The following is an 18,093-nucleotide window of genomic DNA, read 5'->3' on the forward strand; positions in this document are numbered from 1 at the left end:
AAATTTTTGGAAACCAGTAAAATATGAAAAAGGGGACATTTGATATCGTACCAATTGTCCTGACCCCAAGTATATATTTTTTTACATTTTTAATCTATTAAAGCAATCCCCTCCCAACATCTACAACAAATTGCAATGTAGAATTTTTTTCTAATTTTTCAGTACAAAAAACTTCAAAAATCTAGCCCTCGTATGGCCATGTTGGTGAAACAGGAAAAAAGTTATGGTTCTTGGAAAATAGGAAGGAAAACCCCACACTAATGGCAACAAAGAAAATCAACTTGGAAGGGAAGAGTTTCAACTTGTTCGAAGCACCATAGATCTGGCCTGAGGGTCATGAAGACCTTTTTGACTTCAAGAGATAGGACGGGATGAAGATTTTGTCATGACTGTAGCGGGACTCCGATGGGGTAAAGTTTTGTGGGAGGGGCTGGCTCGGTGGTGCCTCTTTCCGGCACTTATACCACTTTATTTTGGTTTGGACTCTGGTGGAACAGTAATATTTCCAGCTCTGCTGCGTGCAACTGTTCCTGTGAGAGTTCTCTGTTCTAGTCCTGTTACCCGGTACCGTTCCTCCTTCCTGTCCTTCTTCCCTCCTGTGCGACCTGACCTCCATTCCTCCTGTCCTACCTGACCCCCATCCCTTCTGTCTGACATGTCCACCTTTCCACCTGCCTGACCTGACCACCATTCCTCCCACCTGACCTGACCTCTACACCTCCCTATCCTCCTGTCTCTGGTCCTTTCCCGTGTCCTCTCCTTTCCCCTCTCCAGTCCTTACTTGTCCTCCCGGCATCTGACCTCGGCTCTGTTATCTGACTTTTGCTTGATTATTCTTCTGTACAGAAGTGACATCCCGGCTTAGACCTTGGCTCATCAACTATCCCTGTGCTTTTTAGCGACCTCTAGTGAGTCTCTGTATTACTGTACTCAGGAGTCTATCTACCTGCGTCCCAGCGCCCCCTAGTGGTAGCTTGACAGGTTTGTCCTAGACTTGGTAGGATGAGTTGTGAAAAATGTAACCATTTCCGAAGAGATGTAACTTGAAGTTCTTGGCTCTCAAAATTAGTGGATGACCTTCAAAATTTTATATTTCCTTTCAATAGACCCCAGCATGTCCTAAATAAGTCCCCAGTGTCTACTGATATCCTTTCTTCAGCTGTGTCTCACTTTTTCTATGAGGTTAGAACAGACTTGGCTTATATATGACGTTTCTCAATTTTTATGTGAACTCGCAATTTCAAAATTGAAGATAGCAAGGCCTCGCAAACCTCCTTGACCTGTCGTAAACCAAAAAACTCAATTAAAACTGTCAATGTTTGACAACTTCACTCATTTTTCCGTGGACACAATAACATTTTAAGTAGCCAATAACACTTTTCACCCATAAGAAACGTGTGATAAATTGGGTGGAGCTTCAGAATCAAGGACATCATTAGACTCTCGGGGAACGTCCTCAACACTCATTGTTCTCCGGAAGGAGCCATTTCCCGGCACGACCAAAGGTTTAATACAGTTAGGCTTCCAGCAATGCCATCCACCGGCGCTATTCTCTTGGGTTTGACCACCAGCTTCCTTCTCGTGACTGGTAATTTCTTAATGTTTTTCTAGAACATAATAGTGTTACTTACTATTGTTGTTGTATTTTTGTTTTTTCTTATGTATACCTTTTTAGTTGAAAAGCGCCATGGAATAAATGGTGCTATAATTATTATTATTTTTATTATTTTTATCATTTATATTATTATTAATAGTAATAATACATTTTGGGGGGAAATGTGATTGATTTGGGGGTTAAGGGTTTAACTTTGAAAATGGAGCATGTGTAGCCCACAAATAATCCAGTCTTTATTATCAAAATATTCTGCTTGTCATTTAAATTCTTTATAAAATTTCTGCGGAATCTCGAAATGGAAATTAAATCACTTGTTTATTATTATTCATTATTTATAGCTAAAGAAAGAGAGAGGTAGGGAAAAAGAAAGAGAAGAGAGTGAAATGAAGAGAAAAAGAGAAAGAGTAAAAGAAAGAGAAGGATAGAGAAAAAGAGAGCGAAAAGAGTGAAAGAAAGAGAAAAAGAGTAAAATAAAGAGAAGGATAGAGAAAAAAAAGAGACAGAAAGGAAGAAAGAACAACAACAAAGAAAGAGAGAGCGCAATAAGTAAATAAAAAAGAGAGGGGAAATAAAGAAAGAATGAAATAGAGAGAGAAAGAGAGATATGGAAAGATAAAAAAGGCAGAAAGAGATAAAATGAAAAAGAGAAGAGAAAGAAATTGAATGGAAGAGTGAGAAAAGGGAAAGAGGAAGGAAGAAAGAAATCAAGGAAGAGAAAGAAAGAAAAAAGATAAAAGGAAATTAAAAAAGGAAGGAAATAAAAAATGAACGAAAGAAAGAAATAGAAAAAAGAAAGAGAAAAAAGAAAGAAAAGAAATTAATACAAATTTAAACTGAGTATATTTATCAGTAAATGAATTTCTGCATAGAAAGTTTGAAAATGTGATAGATGATAGATAGATACAAATAGATAGATACAAATATATAGATAGATAGAGAGATAGATAGAGAGATAGAGGGATAGATAGAGGGATAGATAGATAGATAGAGGGATAGATAGATAGATAGATAGATAGATAGATAGATAGAGGGATAGATAGATAGATAGATAGATAGAGGGATAGATAGATAGATAGATAGATAGAGGGATAGATAGATAGATAGATAGATAGATAGAGGGATAGATAGATAGATAGATAGATAGATAGATAGAGGGATAGATAGATAGATAGATAGATAGAGGGATAGAAAGATAGATAGATAGATAGATACAGTGCCTTGCGAAAGTATTCAGCCCCTTGAATTTTTCAACCTTTTCCCACATTTCAGGCTTCAAACATAAAGCTAAAAATGTTAATGTTCTGGTGAAGAATCAACAACAAGTGGACACAATTGTGAAGATGAATGATATTTATTGCTTATTTTAAACTTTTAAAAAATAATAAACTGAAAATTGGGGCGTGCAATATTATTCATCCCCTGTAAGCTAATACTTTGTAGCGTCACCTTTTGCTGCGATTACAGCTGCAGTCTCTTGGGGTATGTGTCTATCAGTTTTGCACATGGAGAGGCTGAAATTCTCGCCCGTTCTTCCTTTGTAAACAGCTGGAGCTGAGTGAGGTTGGATGGAGGCGTTTGTGAACAGCAGTTTTCAGCTCTTTCCACAGATTCTCGATTGGGTTCAGGTCTGGACTGTGACTTGGCCATTCTAACACCTGGATACGTTTATTTGTGAACCATTCCATTGTAGATGTTGCTTTATGTTTGGGATCATTGTCTTGTTGGAAGACAAATCTCCGTCCCAGTCTCAGGTCTTTTGCAGACTCCAACAGGATCCCTTCAAGAATGGTCCTGTATTTTGCTCCATCCATCTTCCCATCGATTTTGACCATTTTCCCTGTCCCTGCTGAAGAAAAGCAGGCTCAAACCATGATGCTGCCGCCACCATGTTTGACAGCAGGGATGGTGTGTTCAGGGTGATGATTTGTGTTGCTTTTACGCCAAACATATCGTTTGGCATTGTACCCAAATAGTTTGATTTTGGTTTCATCTGACCACAGCACCTTCTTCCACATGTTTGGTTTCTCCAGGTGGCTTGTGGCAAACTTTAAACTACACTTTTTCTGGATATTTTTGAGAAATGGCTTTCTTCTTGCCACTCTTCCATAAAGGTCAGATGTGTGCATGTATGACTGATTGTTGTCCTATGGACAGACTATCCCGCCTCAGCTGTAGATCTCTGCAGATCATCCAGAGGGATCATGGGCCTCTTGGCTGCATCTGATCAGTCTTCTCCTTGTGTGAGATGACAGTTTGGATGGACGGCCGGGTCTTGGTAGATTTGCAGTGGTATGATCCTCCTTCCATTTCAATATGATCGCTTGCACAGTGCTTCTTGGGATGTTTAATGTTTTGGAAATCTTTTTGTAACCAAATCCGGCTTTAAACTTCTCCACAACAGTATCACGGACCTGCCTGTTGTGTTCCTTGGTCTTCATGATGCTCTCTGAGCTTTACACAGAACTCTGAGACTATCACAGAGCAGGGGCATTATACGGAGACTTGATTACACACAGGGGCTTATATTTATCATCATCAGTCATTTAGGACAACATTGCATCATTCAGAGATCCTCAATCAACTTCTGGAGTGAGTTTGCTGCACTGAAAGTAAAGGGGATGAATAATATTGCACGCCCCAATTTTCAGTTATTTATTTTTTTTAAAAAAGTAATACATTTTGTTCAACTTCACAATTGTGCCGACTTGTTGTTGATTCTTCACCATAACATTAAAATTTTTATCTTCATGTTTGAAGCCTGAAATGTGGGAAAAGGTTGAAAAATTCAAGGGAGCCAAATACTTTCGCAAGGCACTGTAGATAGATAGATATAGATAGATGGTTGGATGGATAGATGGATAGATAGATAGAGATATATATAGATGGATGGATAGATAGATAGATAGATAATATATAGTAATATTCTTGGTGTTGCAGGTTGCTGCAGTCTGGAGTGTTTTGCCTGTAATGAGACCTCGGATGTCGGATGCTCCAGTTTGAGTACAATTAGCTGTAATGAAGGTGATAACGCGTGCGCAGCAGTTTCTTTCTACGCAAAATTAGGTAAGAATGACAAAAACTGAGTTCTGTTCCTAAGAAAGCAAAATCTGAGGTGGAGGACGTAACCCCACGTGTCCTTCTTTAGGATTGTAAATGTACTTCAAACCTAAAAAATTCTCCAAAAAAAAAGTTTTATTTCTTTTATTAGTTGCTTCTTTATACCCAACTTAAAAAGTTATCATGTTTCCATAGGATAGATGATTGCTGTCCAGGCACCTCCACCGATCCCGAAATCTCCAGTAGGAGTGGTGGATGGAGCAGAGCATCTGCCACAATTGGGCTCAAAATTGTCCCCATCGGAATGAAATGATCCATGGCACCGTCTTTCCATACATTGTCTACCGAACTTCTGAAACCGAGGATAATTCTCACATTGGTCTTCCAGTAGACAATGAATGGAGTGCTCGGGCAGAAGGAATATTCATAGAGCATTCTTGGAATCAATAGGGGTTAAGATAGTAATAAAAAAATAGTTCAACCAGATCAGAATAAGCTTTGCCAAATAATATACTTGGAGGACATGTTTTTGTAACTAAGACGTAACAGTCCCTTATGTGGCAGACCAACTTTCAAGGCTAAGGGTCTACGTAGGTGGAATTGCAACCTCTGTCATCAATAATCTGTGGAGACGTTGAATCGTAGGAGGGTTTGAGACAAAAGTTGGGTAGAATTAGGCTTTGTTGGGTAGAATTAGGCTTTGTTGGGTGGGCGTAAAGTAGCAATGTCATAGTCACCAGATTGTAAGCATTCGCATTGTGTTTCTTCAGGAAACCTGACAGAGAACCTAATAGTGCGAGGATGTGACAGAGGCTTCCCAATGACTTCCGTTATTATGGCAAATCCTCTTGGCGTACAAATACTTGCTTCAAGGATTCTCTGTGACTCTTCGATATGCAATCAAGAAATCCTCGACTTAAGCGACAAATTCCCGGATGTTGAAGGTAACGATCATGGAGATACGGGGGCAGAGTGTGACGTCACCTCCAAGCTCTTTAACTTTTTGAAAAATTGTATGTGACAATTCTTTACCATTGTCAAGATCTGAGCTTTCCACCAGTGAAGAGAAGCATAGGGGTTAGGAAAAAGCTTCATATACCTAATACCTTGAGGCCACCCTCTATGAGCTGAAGACCAAAAGTAGAAAAGTTGATGTTGAGATTCCTCATCAAAAAAGAGCTTGATGTCAGAACATAAACCCCCCCAATTTGTTCCTTATTGTGGACCCCTCTGTTACATGACACCCCTCAATATAATCACTGCAGCCAATGACTAGCCTAAGAAGCCTTCTGTCATGTGTCTTCATCTGGTGGCGGCTACCGGCCGACTTATATCACTTTAGACCCAAATTCATCATCTGTGTAATTTTTAAGTCACTTAATTTTTTTTTCTTTTTGTCCTAGTGTACTTGTTTTTGTTTTTTTTTGTGTCAAATTCATCTAAATTGTGCACATGGTTCATAAGTTTTGTGCAAAATAAAAAATGGTCTTTTTTTTACAATGTTTACCCCACCTTTCTGATCAGGTACATTTTCACATTTTTATTTTTTATTTATTTTTTTATGCTTTTAACGGATCTATTATTTTTTCTCATTCAGATATTCAAATAATGTTTGCCTATTTTTTGCGACAATTTTGCTTAATTTGTATGCTATTTTTATATCCTTTTTCAGTTGATATCAATGGAAAATGTAAAAAAAAATAGGAAATATGTGCTTATTTTTCAAATTTTTATTTTTTATTTTTATCCTCAAAGGACCAATAAAAATGTTTTAAATTGCATTCCCCTTTCCACAGATTTTTTTTTTAATTGGGGGGTCTACCAGGATTCTTTTTTTTATATTTTATTTTTGGTATATTTATTTATTTATTTATTTATTTTTATTTTTTTAATTTTTTTTTTACACTGTGACACTCCAGGTCTTAAAATATATTTAACACATCAATAAATTATTATTATTATTATTATTATTAATAATAATAATAATAATAATAATAATAATAATAATAATAATAATAATAATTTATTGATGTGTTAAGTAGTTTTTAAGACCTCCTGGAGTGTCACAGTGTAAAAAAAAAAAAAATACATAAATAAAAATACCAATAATAATAATAATAATAATAATAATAATAATTTATTGATGTGTTAAGTATTTTTTAAGACCTCCTGGAGTGTCACAGTGTAAAAAAAATAAAGAAAATAAATAAATAAAAATACAAATAATAATAATAATAATAATAATAATAATTTGTTGATGTGTTAAGTATTTTTTAAGACCTCCTGGAGTGTCAAAGTGTAAAAAAAATAATAAAAACAAAATAAATACATAAAAATACCAAAAATAAAATATAATAATAATACTAATAATAATAATAATAATAATAATAATAATAATAATTCACTTTCTTTTTGCTGATTTACATGTAGCTGAAGCTGGTATATTAGCCCCAGCTACAGAGAAATTTCAGCCCACCAACTGCCTAGCACAGCTGCCTGAGTTTCCTAGGGCTTCTCTTTACACTTAGTGATCACATGATCACTGGGTCTGGAGAAGGAAGCAGGATAAGTGCATCCTAATCTATATAAACAGCAATAGTTCAGTGCTACATTTTTTGACATTTACAGAATAACTCAAGGGAGGGACTTGAGAATATTTACAATACGTTTTTGAAAGATTGTGTATCGGGCAAATATATCTGGAAGCCTTAAATCACACCTAGAGTGGTGAATTAAAATATATATAAAATGTACTTAAAAAAAAGTGCAAATGAAAAGATGAGTTTGGCGCATGGAAAAAAGTGCAAAATACCAAAAACAAGATAAAAAAAGGCGCCAATGTAAAAATGAATTTGGTTAAGGAAAAAAAAAGGCTCAGAACTCCAAAAACTCAATAAGAAACAGGCACAAATGCAATAATGAATCAGGCCGCTAATATTTATGGAACGGATTTGGAACTTTGCACCAGAAAAAAAATGTATCACTAAAAGCTATAAATGAAAAAAAATATCATTGGTGTAGTCATGCATGTAATATACTGACAGATGGCTCAGGTATATAGATAGAACCCATTTTCAAGAACAAGTCATACTTAGCCTCCTCCCAATCATTTTCTCTAGGTAAAAGGGCATCACAACATTTATGAGCGCAGCTGGCACTGCTCAGATGTGAGCTCAATGTCCCAAATAGATGTTGGCTAAAGCTACAACAGAGCCGGGGTTCAGTTACACTAAGGTGCCTCCAAGAGATGAAGGTCCCAGTTCAATGGCCAGACCAGTTGTAGCACCGGCGTCTCACCACCCCGGCCAGGTCGTGTCCTCCCATGGCCATCCACATGTGCTGCTGTCTCCTTCCCCTCCCGGGTCCTGTACATGTTGCACAAGGTTCCCGGGAGTGCAACTAGGACGTGCACGTGCCCACCGGGCCTCCTCTTATAGGGCCGACACACCATATCCCAATAATTCCACTCAGCTTATGGCTGAGAGGCACTGTGTATTTAAGGCACCCTCTCAATAGGGGAGGTGCCTGCGCAACGCCTTTAGTTAGTCAGTCAGTCTCTAGTCTGCTGCCTAGCTGGTTGTTAAGTTTTGAGCTCTTGTCTAGTTATCCCTGAGTCCTGCCTTCCCATATCTGACTATCCCTGCCGTGCCCACCATTTCTGTCTGTACCCGACTGTCCAGTCTGCCTCAGTCACCCTGCCTGTACCTTTCTATACCTGAGTCTGTCACCTGTCCTGGGAATCAGCTGCCACAGTCACGGTCACTGCCCTGGGAGTGGTACCTGGCATTGGCCTGGTGGTGGGTGCTTAGTTAAGCCCTTCCAACTAAAGGGTAAGCCCGGTTCCCCTGTGGTCCAGTGGGTCCACTAATCCCACCCGCTGCCCCTACACCGGCTGCAAGCGTTACACCAGTACTCTGTGTCTGATGTAATGGGGGCCCGCAGAACGGCCTCCTACTTACTGGCATCCATAGCTCTTCTTTTAATTAACTGGACTGGCCATCCAGGGTCTATGGAAAGCCGGTTGACACAACATTTGGGCATAGCAATGGTGGCAATTTGTAGTTTCCCCCCTTTATGTCAAAGACCATAGACTGGCAACCATTATAATTTACTGAAATGAGAAAAACGACCTTGATCTTGGCAAGAAAGTAATTTTAATGAGAATGGAAAAATGCCAAGTTCCCTTGTAAAAATCAAGACAAACAGCCTCATGACACAGTAATGAATGTTAGATCTCACAGCAAATGAGCGGAAGAAGAAAAACAGGTTTTATGGGTAAGAAGATCATAAAAACTCTACTAATTGCCTAAGCCTTAAAGAGGACCAGCCACCAGGATTTTCCTATATGAACTAAAGCCAGTGCTATACTGGCAATATCATGCTGATTCTATACATACCTTTAGTTGTGAGATCAGATGTATAGTTTCTGAAATACAGGCAAGTAAAGTTTGTGAAATGCACTGTTATTTGATTCATAGCAGCTACAGGATATCTAATAGGTGGGTAAGGTTTGCTAGTTATTCCCGCCTCTGTCTTCTGCCTGTCCTTCCTCACCCTGTCTGTGTTATTACAGGGGGAAGGAGGGAGGAAGGACAAGGGAGAGGAGGGGAAAGAGGGAGGGAGAAACAACAGGGGAGAGGGGGGGGAAGAGGGAGGGAGGAAGGACAGGGGAGAGGAGGGGAAGAGGGAGGGAGGAGGGGAAGAGGTAGGGAGGAAGGATGGGTGGAGGAGAGGGAAGAAAGAGGGAGGAAGGACAGGGGAGAGAAGGGGAAAGATGGAGGGAGGAAGGACAGGGGAAAGGAGGGCGAAGAGGGAGGGAGGAAGGACAGGTGAAAGGAGGGGGAAGAGGGAAGGAGGAAGGATGGGGGAGGAGGGGGAAGAAGGAGGGAGCCAGGACAGGGGAGAGGTGGGGGAAGAGGGAGAGAGGAAGAACAGGGGGTGAGAGGAAGGACAGGGGGGAGATAAGGAAGAAGGACAGGCAGACAAGGATGGGAATACCTAGCAAAACCCGACCCACCTATTAGATATTCCATTGCACATATCAATCAAATAACAGCACATTTCACAGACTTTACTTGTCTATATTTCAGAAAGTAAACATCCCATCTCACAACTATAGGTATGTATAAAATCAGCATGATAGCGCCAGTATAGCCCTGGCTTTAGTTTATATATGAAAATTCTGTTGGTTGGTCCCCTTTAAACAAAAGTAATGTTTCCTAAAAATCCCATATTTTACTTTTGTATCTGTGAGATCATGTCCAAGGCTGAAGCTACATTGCATTCTACAGAATTACCACGGTACTCTACACATCTTTTTTTGCCTTTTTCTGTTGTTCACATCTTCCTTTGACCTTGCCACTTTATACCAGTGCTTTATGTGCCGAGTAGGCCTCTGACAACCCTGCTTACTACCGCTCAAGTGACGCACATCTTAACCTCATGATGAAGCCAAGCTGAGTGCCGTAATGGTAGGGCATGCCATGATGGCAGAGATCTACTTGGCGCCAGAAGCGACCCTAATGACAAGGTATTAAAAACAGCCACTATGATCATAATCAAAACCCCAAAACAAAGCCAAATACAATATAGTTCCAAAAAAACTCCAAACAAAACAATTAATAACCAAAAAGTATTCTTAGAAATTCAAAAAGGTACAAAAAAATCTTTATTAAATTGCAATAAAAATATTTCATACACAGCTGGTACAAAGGGGCTGGATACAAAATCATGCAAGAATCACCATAAATATAAAAAAAATAACAAAAACTGCGGTCCATAAATTATAGGAACAAATATAAAAAAATAAATCAAGAATTATTTCCTAATAAAGATATAAATTATACCAAAATTCATGAAAAATATGTGATACAATGACCTATATAGTGCTGTGTGCAATTAATAAAGCATTAGGAAAAAGGGAAAAATGTGAAAGAAACAATAATATTTGCACAATTCAAATACAATTACATCTAGAAAGTGCTATGAGTAATTTATAAATATATCATACTTCATTGGTACAATTAAGCTCCACAAAATGGACTAACAAAGTGCTATGTGCGAAATATTAATTAAAACAGTGCTTACAAATTCCACCTCGAAACAAAAAAAAATAAAAATAAATATATATATATATATATATATATATATATATATATATATATATATACAGTGCCTACAAGTAGTATTCAACCCCCTGCAGATTTAGCAGGTTTACACATTCGGAATTAACTTGGCATTGTGACATTTGGACTGTAGATCAGCCTGGAAGTGTGAAATGCAGCAAAAAATAATGTTATTTCTTTTTTTCTTTTTTTTTTTTTTTAAATTGTGAAAAGTTTATTCAGAGTGTCATTTATTATTCAACCCCTCAATCCACCAGAATTCTGTTTGGTTCCCCTAAAGTATTAAGAAGTATTTCAGGCACAAAGAACAATGAGCTTCACATGTTTGGATTAATTATCTGTTTTTCCAGCCTTTTCTGACTAATTAAAACCCTCCCCAAACTTGTGAACAGCACTCATACTTGGTCAACATGGGAAAGACAAAGGAGCATTCCAAGGCCATCAGAGACAAGATCGTGGAGGGTCACAAGGCTGACAAGGGGTACAAAACCCTTTCCAAGGAGTTGGGCCTACCTGTCTCCACTGTTGGGAGCATCATCCGGAAGTGGAAGGCTAATGGAACTACTGTTAGCCTTCCACGGCCTGGACAGCCTTTGAAAGTTTCCACCCGTGCCGAGGCCAGGCTTGTCCGAAGAGTCAAGGCTAACCCAAGGACAACAAGGAAGGAGCTCCGGGAAGATCTCATGGCAGTGGGGACATTGGTTTCAGTCAATACCATAAGTAACGTACTCCACCGCAATGGTCTCCGTTCCAGACGAGCCCGTAAGGTACCTTTACTTTCAAAGCGTCATGTCAAGGCTCGTCTACAGTTTGCTCATGATCACTTGGAAGACTCTGAGACAGACTGGTTCAAGGTTCTCTGGTCTGATGAGACCAAGATCGAGATCTTTGGTGCCAACCACACACGTGACGTTTGGAGACTGGATGGCACTGCATACGACCCCAAGAATACCATCCCTACAGTCAAGCATGGTGGTGGCAGCATCATGCTGTGGGGCTGTTTCTCAGCCAAGGGGCCTGGCCATCTGGTCCGCATCCATGGGAAGATGGATAGCACGGCCTACCTGGAGATTTTGGCCAAGAACCTCCGCTCTTCCATCAAGGATCTTAAGATGGGTCGTCTTTTCATCTTCCAACAAGAGAACGACCCAAAGCACACAGCCAAGAAAACCAAGGCCTGGTTCAAGAGGGAAAAAAATCAAGGTGTTGCAGTGGCCTAGTCAGTCTCCTGACCGTAACCCAATTGAAAACTTGTGGAAGGAGCTCAAGATTAAAGTCCACATGAGACACCCAAAGAACCTAGATAACTTGGAGAAGATCTGCATGGAGGAGTGGGCCAAGATAACTCCAGAGACCTGTGCCGGCCTGATCAGGTCTTATAAAAGACGATTATTAGCTGTAATTGCAAACAAGGGTTATTCCACAAAATATTAAACCTAGGGGTTGAATAATATTGACCCACACTTTTATGTTGAAAATTTATTAAAATTTAACTGAGCAACATAACTTGTTGGTTTGTAAGATTTATGCATCTGTTAATAAATCCTGCTCTTGTTTGAAGTTTGCAGGCTCTAACTTATTTGCATCTTATCAAACCTGCTAAATCTGCAGGGGGCTGAATACTACTTGTAGGCACTGTATATATATATATATATATATATATATATATATATATATATATATATATATATATATTTTATTTTTTTTTTAAATAATTTTCTAGCCAAGAGAACTAAATGATTACTATTCTTACTTTAATCAGATTAATTACACGTAAAAAAATATATACAAAAGATGGTTATTACCAGTGTATAGTCCAGCAACCAAAGGTATCGGGTTCCCTGACGCATGTTTCGCTTTTGCTTCTTCCTGAGGGGCGTGTTCATAATCAGTAGCAAGATTACAATACTCCAGATAAAAATATAATATACGCAGCAAGAAAAAAAAAGACAAGAAAAAGAATACTGACCGCCTTACACTTAGTGATCAAATGATCACTGGGTCTGGAGAAGGAAGCAGGGTAAGTGCTTCCGAATCTAGATACACAGCACTAGCTCAGTGCCAGATTTTTTGACATTCGTAGGATCACATCGGCAAGGAACCTGAGAATATTTGCAATAAGTTTTATGAGTTTTTGAAAAATGATGTATAAGGCGAAAAAAAACCACACCTACAGTGGTAATCAAAATGTGATGCTAGTCACTACTGATGGGTAGTATGGACAGAAGAGTAGTCAGGAAAGCCGGGTTCTGGTAACAGGAGGACAGGTATGAGCACAAAGAGTAAGCAAAGGCGTTGTCAGGTCAATATCTGAGGGTCAGAAATCCAGGAGATTACGTAATAGGTTCAGGGAGAAAACAGAGACGTGGTCAGGTAACGGTCTGAGGTCAGAAGGCAGGAGGTCACGACAGGAACAGTGAACAGGCAGAGAGAAGTCAAATAACTGTCCAGGGTCAGAAAACCAAGATCAGAATACTAACAGAGACACAAGCCAACAGCACAACTGCAGAACCAGAAAATACAACTGGCAAGGTTTTGGGTGAGCATGCTCAGTAAAGAAGCCTGAGCAATTACCAGGAAGGTGGAACACCTGATAGATCAGCACCAACATGGAATCCTGCGTTGTCAATTAGGCTGCTAGGTCAGTCAGTAACTAAGGAAAGCGTCACTGTGTCCTATTAAAGCATAGTATAGTGAAGTTGTTAATGCCATGTGTTACTCTATATTGTCAGGCAATGACACCAGTGATCTGCAATGTTACTCTTGCCTCAGCACAAATAAGTCAAAATGCTCCACGGAATCAGCTGAGAAAGTGAACTGTTCATCGGATCTCAATGCTTGTTACGAAGCTGAAGGAAACATCACTATAAGTGAGTAATGTCTAACTGTGTGTCATGGAGATGTTACCATTAAACTTTATCCAATGTGATATTTGTTTCTTCTGGCTATTTATTTATTGTATGGGTCCAATAATAATTAGCAAGTGACTTTTTTGTCACTTGCTTATTCTCTTTTGGCAAAAGCAGGTACAGAAAAAGTACTGTACAGTAAATTCCCCCCCAAAATATCTATAAACATAAGGTATGTTAATATAATTTATGGTTATGTTATAACAAGATGGTGCTAAGCAAGTGATGCCAATTTACATGGTAATTATAAAATGATACTAAGCAGGTGACACCATTTTGTGCTTAATATCTAATTTAAAGAAGTTTCTACTCCATTAATCTTCATTCAACATCTTCTTCCATTTTGACTTGACAGCTATTATGCAAATTGTGCTGCTATTTATTGTATGGGTCCAATAATAATTAGCAAGTGACTTTTCTATAACTTGCTTATTATCCTTTGGTCTCAGCAGGCACAACAGAGCTACTGTACTGTGAATTTCACACAAAAAAGATCTATAGATGTAGGGTATGTTGATATTGTTTTTGGTTATGTCATACCAAGATGGTGCTAAGCAAGTGATGCCAATTTACTTGGTAATTATAAAATGATACTAAGCAGGTGACACCATTTTGTGCTTCATATCTAAATTATTAAAAAAATGTCTACTCCGTTAAGCTTCATTCAACACCTTCTTCCATTTTGTTTTGACAGCTATTATGCAAGATTTACTGCTATTTATTGTATGGCTCCAATAATAATTAGCAAGTGACTTTTCTGTAACTTGCTTGTTATCTTTTGGCAAAAGCAGGTACAGCAGAAGTACTGTGCAATGAATTTCCCCCCAAAAGATCTATAGACATAGGGTATGTTAATATAATATACAGTTATGTAATAAGATGGTGCTAAGCAAGTGATGCCAATTTACTTGGTAATTATAAAATGACACTAAGCAGGTGACACCATTTTGTGCTTAATATCTAATTTATTAAAGGGCATGTCATTTTCTTAATTCTGTTCTTTTCAGGGTTTGTTAATAGCCTATTCCAATGGAGTCACAAAACATTTCATTCATCATCCATTAGTTAGGCTTGGTGGCAGTGCAGCAGTGTTTGAACAATGGACAGCTCTCCATCACTTCAGATGGGTTGATGTTTCATTCATCATCCATTCAGTAACTAGGCTTGGTGCCTTTGTAGCAGTAGGGTGACCAGTGGACAGCTCGCCATCTCTTCAGATTGGTTGACTTGTATTCATCATCCATTCAGTAGTTAGGCTCGGTGGCAGTGCAGCAGTAGGGTGACCAATGGACAGGATTCCATCACTTCAGATGGGTTGACGTTTCATTTATCATCCATTCAGTAACTAGGCTTGGTGCCTTTGTAGCAGTAGGGTGACCAGTGGACAGCACGCCATCACTGCAGATCGGTTGACTTGTATTCATCATCCATTCAGTAGTTAGGCTCGGTGGCGGTGCAGCAGTAGGGTGACCAATGGACAGGATTCCATCACTTCAGATGGGTTGACGTTTCATTTATCATCCATTCAGTAACTAGGCTTGGTGCCTTTGTAGCAGTAGGGTGACCAGTGGACAGCTCGCCATCTCTTCAGATCGGTTGACTTGTATTCATCATCCATTCAGTAGTTAGGCTCGGTGGCGGTGCAGCAGTAGGGTGACCAATGGACAGGATGCCATCACTTCAGATGGGTTGACGTTTCATTCATCATCCATTCAGTAGCTAGGCTTTGTGCCGGTTTAGCAGTAGGGTGACCAATGGACAGCACGCCATCACTGCAGATGGGTTGACTTTTATTCATCATCCAGCCAGAAGTAGGCTCGGTGGCGGTGCAGCAGTAGGGTGACCAATGGACAGCTCGTCATCACTTCAGATGGGTTGATGTTTCATTCATCATCTACTCAGTAGCTAGGCTTGGCGGCGGTGCTGCAGTAGGGTGACCAATGGACAGCTAACCATCGCTTCAGAGGGGTTGACTTTCATTCATCATCCATTCAGTAGCTAGTCTTGGTGCCGATGCAGCAGTAGGGTGACCAGTGGACAGGACACCATCACTTCAGATGGGTTGACTTTCACTCATCACCCATTCAGAAGTTAGGCTCGTTGGTGGTGTAGCAGTAGGATATTAGAACCGTAAAACAGATGACCCCTTTACCTTCTTATAATAAACTGTACTCTCCCCTTCTTTGTCTTCCAGGAGGAATATCCTTTCCTTTCTTCGTTAAGAAATGTTCTGAGCCTACCAATGACACCGCCATCAACATCGATATCGACGTGTACAGCCTATCCCTTAATTCTGCATTTTGTTCAGAAAACCTCTGCAATGAAAACCTTCTAGTAGAAAAACCAGTAACAGTTCCCCCCAATGTAACCTCGACTGAAACAGAAACTCCCCCTACCACTAAAGCCAAACCTGTGACCTCTACCCCAATAAAAACTACCAGTGGCATCGGGAGAACATGTCCATGCTACTTGATGATGATCATTCTGGTCATTATGAAACTCATCTTCTAACTGCAAGTAAATATGATCCTGACATTTCGTTCCAATGTATTGACTCATTGTGGGCGTTAGCGCTGTAGCTTTGCAACGCTGGGCTCCTGGGTTCAAATCCCACCAAGGACAACATCTGCAAGGAGTTTGTATGTTCTCCTCGTCTTTGTCTGGGTTTCCTACAGAATCTTTGATTTCCTCCCGCACTCCAATGACATACTGATAGGTGATTTAGATTGTGAGCCCCAATGGGGACAGGGATGATGATGTCTGTATTGTACTGAGGAATATCAATGCGCTATATGAGCAAAGCATAAAAAATAAATTATTTTTTGTTTGTTTTTTGTTGAGTTTTTGCTTTGTGCCTTTTTTCTTTCATCTCCATTTGTTTTTCCATTTGTGCATTCAGGAAATATATTTTATACACATTTGCTAGTGTTTTTATTTATCACTTTTTATATTTTTAATATCCCCAGATTGTTAATTTTCACAAGGAGAATAGGTAAAAAAAAGGCCCTTTAATATCTTGCTCAATTTCTCCTGAACGGGGCAATACCCCACATGTGACTATACAGTACTGTTTGGCCGCACCGCAGGGCTCAGGAGGGAAGGAGCACCATTTGACTTTTCGGAGTACAGATTTTCCTAGATTAGTTTGCGGACTCCATCTACATAGCCACTAAGTGCCAGAAAAACAGAAACCCCCTCAAGTGACCACATTTTGGAAATTGTACCCTTCTGAGAGTTCATCTAGGGGTGTAGTGACGATTTAATCTCTGGAAAACACCAATGAAGTCAAAAGCAGTGAATGTTTCAGAATCAAAAATTGCAAATAAGCCCTTGTAGTGCCCGTACATTGTGCCCAGTTCGTTCTCCTGGAAACCTGCATCCCATAGATTAAGCGGGCTCTTTGCACTACAATATTGCCAAACATGTGGATATTAACTGTGGCTTAGGCACATTGTGGGGCTAAGAAGGTAGGGGTGCATTTGGATTTGGGAGTGTAGATTTTGCTGAATTTCCTTTTTGAGGAGGGGAGCCATAGCACTTTTCCAGGGCCCTTGTGCTACCAGTAATGTGAAATCTTCCCATATTTCTGTTAACAGATGACGCATCTGAGTGGGGACTTGTGTTTTTGTGGGTTGAGTTGAATGCTATTTGGTGGCAATTTGGGGTACAGGACATTTTAGATCAGTTCACATTTATCCTGTGCTCTATACTGAGCACTTACATTGGGGTTTCCAAGTATATCTCCAAAATACATGATTCAGATGAAACCCCGACAGATCCATTACTATAATGTTACTGGCCTCTGTTCAGCGGTGTCTGTCTTTTCAAAGGTGAACAAAACTGTTGATGACCAAACTTTTGTGCGCGCCTAAAAAGACGCGAAAAAAGATGGACACCACCGCAATAGAGGCCAGACAGGAGTTCAATGTGATTCCCTCTGTCTCATTACAGTGAATTTTCCATTGAGAATTTTATCTAAATCATGATTTCAGAGATTTACAAATAATCCTTGGTGTAAGCGCTCAGCATAGAGCACAGGATGAATGTGAGCTGATCTTTTCTGCGATCTTCGGGAGGCAGAATAAAAAAATCAACAGCAGTTGAAAAATTGGCTTTATTTATTTTTTTTTTTTATGCCATTCACCGTGCGGTATAAGTGATTAGGTGGCTTTATTCCTCTGGTTAGTACTATTAAAGCAATACCAGATTTCTATTGTTATTTTTAAAGTTTGGTGACCATCATGCTAAAAAACGCTTTTCTACAAAAAATGTTTTTTTTGCATCACCGAATTTTGAAAACTATAGTTTTTTATTTATTTTTTTGCACGATACGCTGGAGTTTTTATTGGTACAATTTAGGGTCACATAATAATTTTTGATCGCTTTC

The 18,093-nt window shown here is 39.3% G+C and overlaps 1 protein-coding gene across 1 annotated transcript; it reads left to right on the forward strand.

Annotated features, from left to right (window-relative positions):
* Window positions 1-1,442: 1,442 nt before the first annotated feature.
* Window positions 1,443-16,546, forward strand: LOC142256350 (ly6/PLAUR domain-containing protein 5-like). Its single transcript, XM_075327983.1, has 5 exons — window positions 1,443-1,588; window positions 4,553-4,678; window positions 5,443-5,616; window positions 13,530-13,667; window positions 15,901-16,546. Exons 1-5 carry the CDS (start codon window positions 1,531-1,533, stop codon window positions 16,215-16,217), a joined length of 813 nt encoding a protein of 270 aa, XP_075184098.1. The 5' UTR covers window positions 1,443-1,530; the 3' UTR covers window positions 16,218-16,546.
* The last annotated feature ends 1,547 nt before the right edge of the window (window positions 16,547-18,093 follow it).

The sequence above is a fragment of the Anomaloglossus baeobatrachus genome, chromosome 11 (genome assembly GCF_048569485.1).
Source record: "Anomaloglossus baeobatrachus isolate aAnoBae1 chromosome 11, aAnoBae1.hap1, whole genome shotgun sequence".
NCBI lineage: Eukaryota > Metazoa > Chordata > Amphibia > Anura > Aromobatidae > Anomaloglossus > Anomaloglossus baeobatrachus.

What these genes read in the sequence shown, in the direction of transcription:
- LOC142256350 (XM_075327983.1), top strand. Translation starts at nt 1,531, where the DNA reads ATGCCATCCACCGGCGCTATTCTCTTGGGTTTGACCACCAGCTTCCTT. An exon ending in CAGCTTCCTTCTCGTGACTG is followed by an intron (nt 1,589 to 4,552) that starts GTAATTTCTTAA and finishes TTGGTGTTGCAG; the next exon opens with GTTGCTGCAGTCTGGAGTGT. An exon ending in TGAAGGAAACATCACTATAA is followed by an intron (nt 13,668 to 15,900) that starts GTGAGTAATGTC and finishes TTTGTCTTCCAG; the next exon opens with GAGGAATATCCTTTCCTTTC.